Genomic DNA, 9,933 nt, shown 5'->3' with positions numbered 1-9,933 from the left:
ACAGAAGTGAGTACTAATGGCTAGTTTTAAGTGCCCATCAGTGCTGTCTATGAGCATAATCCTCAGTGATCCAGAAAAGGTCTATTTTAATTCCATCTTTTGTCAAAGCCAAGGATGACCATCTGTGCTCCACATATTGCTGCTTTACGTTCTTATGGACCAGCCTTGCTCTTTACTTAAATCCTGGCATGTCTCATCATCAGTGAGACAGATGCAGTAGAAAAGAGTCCAGCATGTGGCAATCACTTGATTTGACCATATGACACATTAGGAAACCAAGTAGTAAGGTGGATCCTCTCTACCAAAAGAAGTTTTTGCATACTACATTTTAAAACTGCCACATGAAATGAAAGATTTACCAAATATATTTAAGTGACTCCCAAGTATTTATCAACCACTATAAAAGTAAAGCAGATCAGTTAACAAAACTGAATAGAAGACGACTCTCAGCACATTGTCTTAGTTCAAGGAACAGCCTTTGCTTCAACTTTTTCTAGCTCAAATGGAAATTCTTTCTGTTTACTTGCACCTGCCTTACTCATTTCCACTCCCACACCTCTATGTGAGAAATCTCTGTAATTCATTATCCCAGTCCATGATTCTAAAAGCTGGAGGGTAGGTTACATGACAGACAGCTGATTTAGTTAACTTCCCTTATTCCCTTCTGCAATGGAAAAGTCATCAGGCACAGAGGCTCAGGAAATTTTCCATGGATATGCAGAAAATCATTTTCTAATCAGGAGTGTTAAGGGCTTTCCTGTCTCCCACTTCTGTCTGCTCCTGAGGAAAGGCTGTGGCTCCCCAAGCCTAGACTCTTGCAAATGGCGTGTGACACAAAGATTAGAGGAGAAGCTGTGTTTTGTTCATAAACAATTTATTTTATTTCAAATATGTGCTCTTGTTGATTCAACAATGATGTCTGGAGAATCATGTCCTCCACCAACCAAAGAGAGAACTGATTTGGAAATCTTCCACCTGACTTATTTGCTAATGATACCTTGACACTGCCTCCCGCCTCCTCCTCGGCAGCTGAAAGTATGGCTCAGAGCGAGCATAAACTTGCACCGTGTTCTGAAATGGCTAAAAATACAGTGAACAAAGAATTAGCAGATCAACCATTCAGGGAGGCAGAGGGCTATAGATAAATAGACAAATACAAAACATCCTTTTGGGATTTTTAGTGAATTTTTTTTTCTGCAAGTAACATTAAAAACCACTTTGACTTTAGTGTCCTGCTGCTCCCTCCTCATTCCCCAACATAAATAAACAAATCAAAAAATGCTTGACGTCCCTAATGTTTTTTATAAGCATTTAAAATCTTATCCCTCTCCTTCCAAATAAGCAGGTAATGTGGTATGGAGTGAACAAGACTGGACAAAGCACAAGTTTCACATGGATGAATTGCTGATGATCTCTTCTTCCTATTTGGTATGGGTGTGTGCTTTGCATTTCCATTGACTTAGATCACAAGATATGAAGCAAGTTATTTTGGATACTGATGCCAATCTGAGCATTAGAAAAACTAACAGTGCCTGGGTCCTGGTACAAGTGGTCACGGACTCATGGAAGTTTCTTGGTTTATTTACATGGATGTTTTAAAATTATGGTCTGTGAAATATATTTTCCAAAGATGCTCCTATATTTGAGGGGAAAAAAAAAAAGAACCCTTGATCCAAAACCCATCTCTTTTAAAAAAGTCTTGTTAAAAATTTTGATTCATCAATTTATCTTAGCACACTTAGAAGCAGAATAGAGAATAATGACATTTTTTAAAAAAGAGAAAAATGCTGATCTCTAAGGAAACCGCTGTTCTTTTTTCATAAGTAAATGACACTGAATGGTGCGGATTCGATTCTTTGCTGGGGCAAACTCCGGCTGAAGTTTTAGTGTTGATTCATACCATTTCATCGCCTTTTCAAACTCTTCCTGTAAAGAAAGAAAGAACATTGCAAAGAGTCCGATTCTAAAAAACAGTAAACTCTTTCATTTTCTATGCCTTTCCTGTCCTGCATAGTTGAGTGGCATGGTACGCACAAAAGTAACTGCACCAATCCTCGTGGTTTAGGATTTCCACCCCCCTCTCCCCCCCCCCACCAAATAACTCTGATATTTTCTTGGGCTAATGACCCAATTCTGCACACTCCACAGAAGGGAGTCAAATCACTGCTGAGTATTATTGACCAATGTTCTCACCTTTTCCTTCTAATAGTAGATCTTAGCATTCTTGCTCTAAAAGTAACTTTTAAAAACAGATTTCACACAGGATTTACATAGATCAAAGCTATAAAATCTTGGACAACGCAAGAACGTCAAATTTGCTGAAAAGCCAACATTTTTAGAAGAACTTGAAATTATTTTTACAAGATTACTCAAAGTAAAAAAACAGCAACTAAACAAAACTTTAAGAGCATACAGTAGCCAGACAATTTCAATTGATAAGCTAGACTCCAGAATGGTAGTAAGAAGCATTCATGCTGAAATAACATCTATTTTTATACAGCTGAAACCTAATTACCTGTGTCACTCTGCTTTTTTATTAACTAGGAATTCATGCCAACATCCAACAGTGTATTAGAAGAAAAACGAGAGCAGAAAAGACCGAAAACATTGTGTTTTTCAGTCACTTTCAACACTGTTTTTGTTGATTAAGTTCCTTTTCGCAGTAACTTTATTGGTCCAGTAGAGATAATATTAATTTCTAGCCACATTATAAACACTAACTAGATCAATGTGAATTGTAAAGTCTTGACTTTTTAAAAAAAGTGTATTTTAATACAGTTTCAACAGGAATTACATAGAAAATCCTGTATTAGTTTGTGGGAGCACTGACAAACAGCAATGAAAAAAGAATCAGATTTTTCCATTTTTAGATGTAATAATTTACATTTGATGTCATTTTGATGTTCCTTTAGATTCCCACATCAGTAGTTTCTATAGCATCCATCCAAAGTTCTCAGTCCTTAACAGGGCCAACGTTTTCCCCTTTGTAACGTAACTTACTGAAAAGTTTTGCAAATAAAGGAACCTTGGCCTCTATAATGCTATACTATTAATGAGCATGATATCTTCTACCACTTGTTGGTCAGAGTCAGCTCTCAAATACAGCAGGTTAAGTATGATGTAAATAAACTAAATTGTCTTTATGTTAGTATAATTTGATCCAGAAGATAAATTTTGTCCTGTTGCTGCAGTCTTCAAAAAGGGCAAGAAGGAGGACCTGGGTAACTATAGACCAGTCAGCCTCACCTCCATCCCTGGAAAGGTAATGGAACAACTTGTCCTTGGTGCTGTCTCTAGGCATATCAAGGATAAGAGGATCATTAGGGGCAGTCAACATGGCTTCACCAAGGGGAAGTCATGCTTAACCAACTTGATAGCCTTTTATGAGGACATAACCCAGTGGATAGATGATGGTAAAGCAGTGGATGTGGTCTATCTTGATTTCAGTAAAGCGTTTGACACAGTCTCTCACAGCATCCTCACAGCTAAACTGAGGAGGTGTGGTCTGGATGATCGGGTAGTGAGGTGGATTGTGAACTGGCTGAAGGAAAGAAGCCAGAGAGTGGTGGTCAATGGGACAGAGTCTAGTTGGAGGCCTGTATCTAGTGGAGTCCCTCAAGGGTCGGTACTGGGACCAGTACTATTCAATATATTCATTAATGACTTGGATGAGGGAATAGAGTGCACTGTCAGCAAGTTCGCTGATGACACAAAACTGGGAGGAGTGGCTGACACACCGGAAGGCTGTTCTGCCATTCAGAGAGACCTAGACAGGCTGAAGAGGTGGGCGGGGAGAAATTTAATGAAATATAACAAGGGCAAGTGTAGAGTCCTGCACCTGGGCAAGAACAACCCCATGTACCAGTACAAGTTGGGGACAGACCTGTTGGAGACCAGCGTAGGGGAAAGGGACCCGGGGGTCCTAGTGGACAGCAGGATGACCATGAGCCAGCAATGTGCCCTTGTGGCCAAGAAGGCCAGTGGCATCCTGGGGTGTATTAGAAGGGGTGTGGTTAGTAGGTCAAAGAGAGGTTCTCCTCCCCCTCTACTCTGCCCTGGTGAGGCCGCATCTGGAATATTGTGTCCAGTTCTGGGCCCCTCAGTTCAAGAAGGACAGGGAACTGCTAGAGAGAGTCCAGCGCAGAGCCACGAAGATGATTAAGGGAGTGGAACATCTCCCTTATGAGGAGAGGCTGAGGGAGCTGGGTCTCTTTAGCTTGGAGAAGAGGAGACTGAGGGGTGACCTCATTAATGTTTATAAATATGTAAAGGGCAAGTGTCATGAGGATGGAGCCAGGCTCTTCTCAGTGACATCCCTTGACAGGACAAGGGGCAATGAGTGCAAGCTGGAACACAGGAGGTTCCGCATAAATATGAGGAAAAACTTCTTCACAGTGAGGGTGACCGAACACTGGAACAGGCTGCCCAGAGAGGTTGTGGAGTCTCCTCTGGAGACATTCAAAACCCGCCTGGACGCGTTCCTGTGTGATATGGTCTAGGCAATCCTGCTCCGGCAGGGGGATTGGACTAGATGATCTTTCGAGGTCCCTTCCAATCCCTAACATTCTGTGATTCTGTGATTCTGTAATTGAAAATACTTTTGACACAGACACATATATCAACTACGTCTCAGTTTAATGGTGCCTCTTTTATCCTTCAATTATACTGGCCATGTTAAAGATAAGGATGAAACACACAAGAACCAGTACAGCATCAGTAAGATAAAAAGAACAAACATTCTGTGTTCAGAATAAGCACTGAAAACTAAACTGCAGATTAGAATATATAGACAGTATGAAGAAATTTGAGTTCAATCTGTGAATTATTTTGGGTGTTCATAATCCAGATACTGAAATTAAACGTGCCTTGTGTTTGTTCATTGCCAACTGTGAACTGGGTTTGACTTACTATGCTAAGCTCAGCTCTTCAGGATAGAGACTCAATTCATCATTAATTTTCTAGTATTATAAAAATATTCTGTGTTTAGATGGGCAGCCAACCAGAATTATCAATTGTTTGCTACTGTCTTAACAAAGCTTTGCAGACAGCATTATGAAGCCAGCTTATAAAAATGTTGGCCTTCAAGTACTACATGAGTAATGAGTAAAATGAGTAATAAGAGTTTTGGCATTCAAAAAAAAAAAAAAAATACTCTTTCTTGTTGATCCTACACCGTAATCTTGTTGATCCTACCCCCATTTCTTGAATGCTGCTCTTCCAAAATTAATTCCGAGAACAAGACTTTTTTATATATATAAAATACATATGGGGGTCGGAACTAGATGTTCTTTAAGGTCCCTTCCAACCCAAACCATTCTATGATATAGAGTACCAAAGACAAGACTTAACTGGGTGACAGCACACTCACCATTGCTACGTAGATATTTGCCAGTGTGAAATGATTAACCACAAAGTGTGGTGCTATTTCCACTGCCATGGTAGCCACAATGATGGCATCATTCCAGAGTTTTGCATTGTGGAAGATGTTTGCTAGGCTTATTAGTGGTACATCCTGGAAGAGAAAAGCAAGTGACAGTGAGACTCTTTCCATTGAAACTGTCTCAGGATCAGCAAGACAAACAGAAGACTCCACCACCTGGCCACTCTCACCTGGTTACTGCCCACTCCACTATCTGGTGACTTTGAAAGTGATAAGTCAGATATATTTTACTATAAAAGGGCGTTTGGACCTGAGTTATGAACAAAAAACCTCACATACACACATCTGCTCATAATAGTAACAAACACTACTGTTGCATAGACAAACAACTAAAAAATTAACTCACTTAAGCGTCCTAGTATGTACCTTTGTTTTTTCAGATGCTCTTACATTAGTTTTCTGCCCAAAAAATGAGATGCATTCTCACAGACAACAAAAGCCGTTTGTTTGACCAGCCTACTTCAGCTCTTGCTTAAAAGGGGAATGAACATGAATAAAAGGGGATGGCAGGGAAGTGAAAAAAGGATCTAAACATTAGTGCAACTGACACACTGTTTTTTATCCTGCCTCTGACACAGAATTCCTATATGATGCTGGATAACAGCTATAAATTAAATGTTCTCAGCTAGTCACTGATGGTATGTTTTTTATTTCCTGGATTTCCAGACTGTGACCTTGTCTGACTGACAAAACTGTTGAGCCCCGACAGTCATAACAGACTCTCTGGGAGCTGGGCTTCACACCTTCAAAGGACAAAATACTGCTTAGTAGCAAGTCTTAGATGCCCTCAACAGGACAATAAAAAATGTTGGATGTATTTGATCCCTGCCTCCTTGACCTCTACAAAGCAAGGAGTACCTTCGGTGTCAGTCATGTTTGCAAAACAGATATGGAAGTCAGAATCACAGAAGCAGCCCACAGGAAAATTGATTACCTTTTATTTACATGAGAAAAGGCAAGAGAAGGTGAGAGTGCATAAAACCAAAGAGAAGGATAAACCAAAATATTAAACAGCTGTTCATTCAGTGCTAACTCTCACTGAGTTCAAGTTGCAGCTCTACCTTTACAAACAAGACCCACAGTTTTCTCTGGAGGCAGCCTCAGTATGGAGGATAAAAACAAGGCACAAATTCAGAGAGACAGCCAGTCCCAAGCAACATTATATCACATATCTAGAAAACAGCACTACTACACCATAATCTTGCCAAATTGTAGTTTTCAATCCATACTCTGGCCCTTACAAGTCACACAGTTAAGGGCGCCATTTCTGAGGAACCATTCCCAGTTACATACAAAGACAGGAAAACAAGCAAGGGCTTGCTGCGTTAGATCTTGGTTACAACCTTGTTTTAAAAGGACAAGAGCAAAGAGACAGAATTATAGGGAACACAGCTACATAGGTTGTGCATTTCTGAGTTGAGGCATTTCTATTGCTAATGGCTAAACCCTCCTAATAATATCCCGAGAGTATAAGCTACTTGGTTTTAAATCCTTCTCTGAAAATCGAGAGACAAAGATTCAAAAAGGAGTACACATTTTGCAGTGCTGCACAATTTGTTGCTCAGATCCCAAAATGAAATCTGCAATGTTGAGTGAGGAGCCTATATTGCATTTATTAGTTTGCAAGGGGGATCTTGGTGTATAAGAATAGATATTGTAATGCTCAGCATACCATGTGACAAGCAGAAGGGTACAAAGCACTTTGGTCAACTGAAACACTAAACAGAAGATTATGTCCAAAGTACTGCCTTTTTTGGAGTAAAGCACAGAACTGCTGCACAAAGTCAGGCACTAGCGTCCAGCTGAGATTCACAGCCCAAACACTTAAGATTCAAGCATTTAAGTTCTTCATTTAGATATCAACTCCTCTCCTCTTTAAAAGCACAACCAGAAAATATACTTCCCACATCTCAGGTTAGAAGACTCGTCCATGCAAAGGCTGATGAAGATTCAAAGTCCTACATAACGGGGAAGTTCAAGCCCACATTGTCCAGAGAGGTGTCAAACCCACTGAACTGCAGGAAATTCCACTGAACCTCTTTTGCAGTTGCCTTTTTTTAAATTATTTTTTTAAAAGAGTCCACACTAAACAGGTGGTGAAAGTCTTGAGGTTTCACCACAACTAGCTAATATCTAATACATTATAGACACTTGATACACAGTGTTGGCCTTAACAATAGTCTGTGAAAGCTCTATTGTGACAAGCAAAACATTATTTCATCTGAGTAGTGGGCACATGTGTACACACCTTCATGTGATGAGGTGCATAGTGCAATGCTTGCCGTAAGCAATCAATTGCCTTCTTTCCTTGGCCTTTTACCCTCCAGTAAAGAGCTGCCATGCTAGAGAGGACCCATGAAGTCTGATTCTGGCAAAAGAAGGACAAAAAAAACCAGTCATATAAACATCTGTAGTGAACAGTCTTCCTGTCTTTCACTCTTCCAATTTATTTGGTTTATTGAGTTAGAGGGTGTTACACTTAAAAATAGCATTAAACTATTTCAAAGCAGCAAAAAGTTCTTATCTAACAACATATATGCAATAGCCAGGTAAATGAGATTGCCAAGTGAAACACAAATTCCAAATGCAACATCATTTTCTTAAGAAAGGAACAGCAGCTAAATAGCTTTAAACAGCAACAACAGTTTTGGCAGCCACAACAGCTTCTCACCACCTGTCTGATGCTGAGCATCTAGATGTGTATACATATTACCCAAGACAAAGGAAAAAATTTAACTAAGTTAGCTGATTGGACTCATAGGCTCTCTGTAGTCACTGGAAAGAGAAAGGACGCTCTGGGATGCAGCTCAGAGCAGAAGCCTGACAAGCCTAGCTGATTAAGTTCGATGCCTCTAGCTGGCTGACTCCCATGTCACATGTTAGAAAGGGAAATACTACGTGCTTGAATTCTGTGGTCTCAGATACAGTAAATGAAAGTTTATGCTCACATAAGCAATTAGATAAGTAGCCATCTTGATTTGTTTGAGTAGCTCTTGTGAATACTGAATAAGACTGGTAGACAGAAGAACTGCATTTTATTTCCAACACAGCTAGCCTTACTGAGAATTCTGTTTCTGGTCTCAGCACTAAATTTTCAGCTTATTTGGATAAAGCTTGCTGTCTGTAGGAAGAACTATAGCATGTAAGAGAAGAAGTTAGTATACATCCAAAGTGAAAAGAAACTGTCTTGTAACGTGAGCATAAGAGTAACATCTTTACTTTCTGGGAATGACAAAGCTATATTGGCTTTAGTTTCAAAGTACAGTAAATTCCTCAGATGGCTTTTGGTAGAATAGGCTAGGGGTACCAAACTGTTTTGGCTCAGCCTGCTTTTCTATAGTAGTTTGGGATATTTCCCCCATTAGCTGTAAACAACAATCCCTGCAACCTTATCTACCTCGTAGATCCTAGGAAAATTATGTTCCTAATCATCTCCTCCCCAAGTAACTTGGCTGAGGACCTTAGCAGCCTTAATCTAGCTAGGAAGCTTAGCTTTCTCTGGGGAGAACAAGTGCAGCCTTGCACATGGTGCCATACCTCTGCCTGAACACATCTGACACTTCAGCCCAACACTGCATAAAGTAAAAGGAAGTAGGCAGAGAAGAGAGGAAGTCTCTGCCTGTCAGTTGTCTGACCGCTGCATGCCAGGAGCGTGACTGGAAAGTTGAGCTGTGGCTTAACTCAGCTTTCCATAAGCTCCAAGTCAGTGTAGCACAAAAAGAAAGAGAAGGGTTGAGAAGTATTGAAATAGTTTAATATATATCAACAACCAGCAACACTGCTCACTACAGGGTTGGAAACATTGGGAAATTTTACACGCTTAGGTTTTAGTAGAGAGATATGCAAGACACTTGACAGTGTAAGCACAGGATACAGCTCAACAAAATACCTGTGAAGGCATTACAGATGCTGAATAGACATAAATCCCCAGTCCAAGTACTAATATGTTCCTTGACTGGGATTTCCAACAAATGGTTCGAGACTGGATTAACCACTATGTCAGTCATGAGCAGTAAAAGCCAGACTTCTCATTTTCCTCATTTACACATACCTTTTCCAAAGCTTTGGCTATTCGAGTACCAACTTGTTCTAACGACTGTGGTGAGTACTGGTCTTTGCCAAGATTCTGTAGCACCTGTGGACGAGGAAGAACAAGAGCTTAGATACTGGAACCTGGTAAGAGACATCCCTCACTTGTTGGTTGCTTTCTTCCCCAGCCTTTTACAAATGCTGTAACCTGTTCCAACCTAAACATTCCTGTATCTTGAGTTAATGCTATCTATATCATCACACAGTGTTATAACTCCATAGCACTGAATACTAAGAATGGTACAAGTTTATATATGCTCAGTTGGACTTTTCTTTCACTAATTAATCCATCAAAAAGCTATAAATACAGAGACACTAATGGTGTTCTAGGATTTCCCTCAGGCCAGATCGTAGATGGCTTGGAAAACATTCTGGTGAAATATCGCTTTCAGCCTGCATTGTTG

At 40.1% G+C, this 9,933-nt stretch overlaps 1 protein-coding gene across 1 annotated transcript in view; it reads right to left on the bottom strand.

The window, feature by feature from the left end:
* Window positions 1–897: 897 nt before the first annotated feature.
* TTC17 (tetratricopeptide repeat domain 17) overlaps window positions 898–9,933 on the bottom strand; it is a 64,390-nt gene continuing 55,354 nt past the window's right edge. Inside the window, 4 exon segments of the mRNA XM_068398215.1 lie at window positions 898–1,926; window positions 5,369–5,512; window positions 7,689–7,808; window positions 9,492–9,575. Of these exon segments, the coding sequence (XP_068254316.1) occupies window positions 1,795–1,926; window positions 5,369–5,512; window positions 7,689–7,808; window positions 9,492–9,575 (480 nt within the window). The 3' untranslated portion in view covers window positions 898–1,794.

The sequence above is a fragment of the Nyctibius grandis genome, chromosome 4 (genome assembly GCF_013368605.1).
Source record: "Nyctibius grandis isolate bNycGra1 chromosome 4, bNycGra1.pri, whole genome shotgun sequence".
NCBI classification, from domain to species: domain Eukaryota; kingdom Metazoa; phylum Chordata; class Aves; order Nyctibiiformes; family Nyctibiidae; genus Nyctibius; species Nyctibius grandis.
The sequence above is the reverse complement of the archived record's forward strand: the minus strand, read 5'-3'. Positions and strand labels throughout refer to the sequence as shown.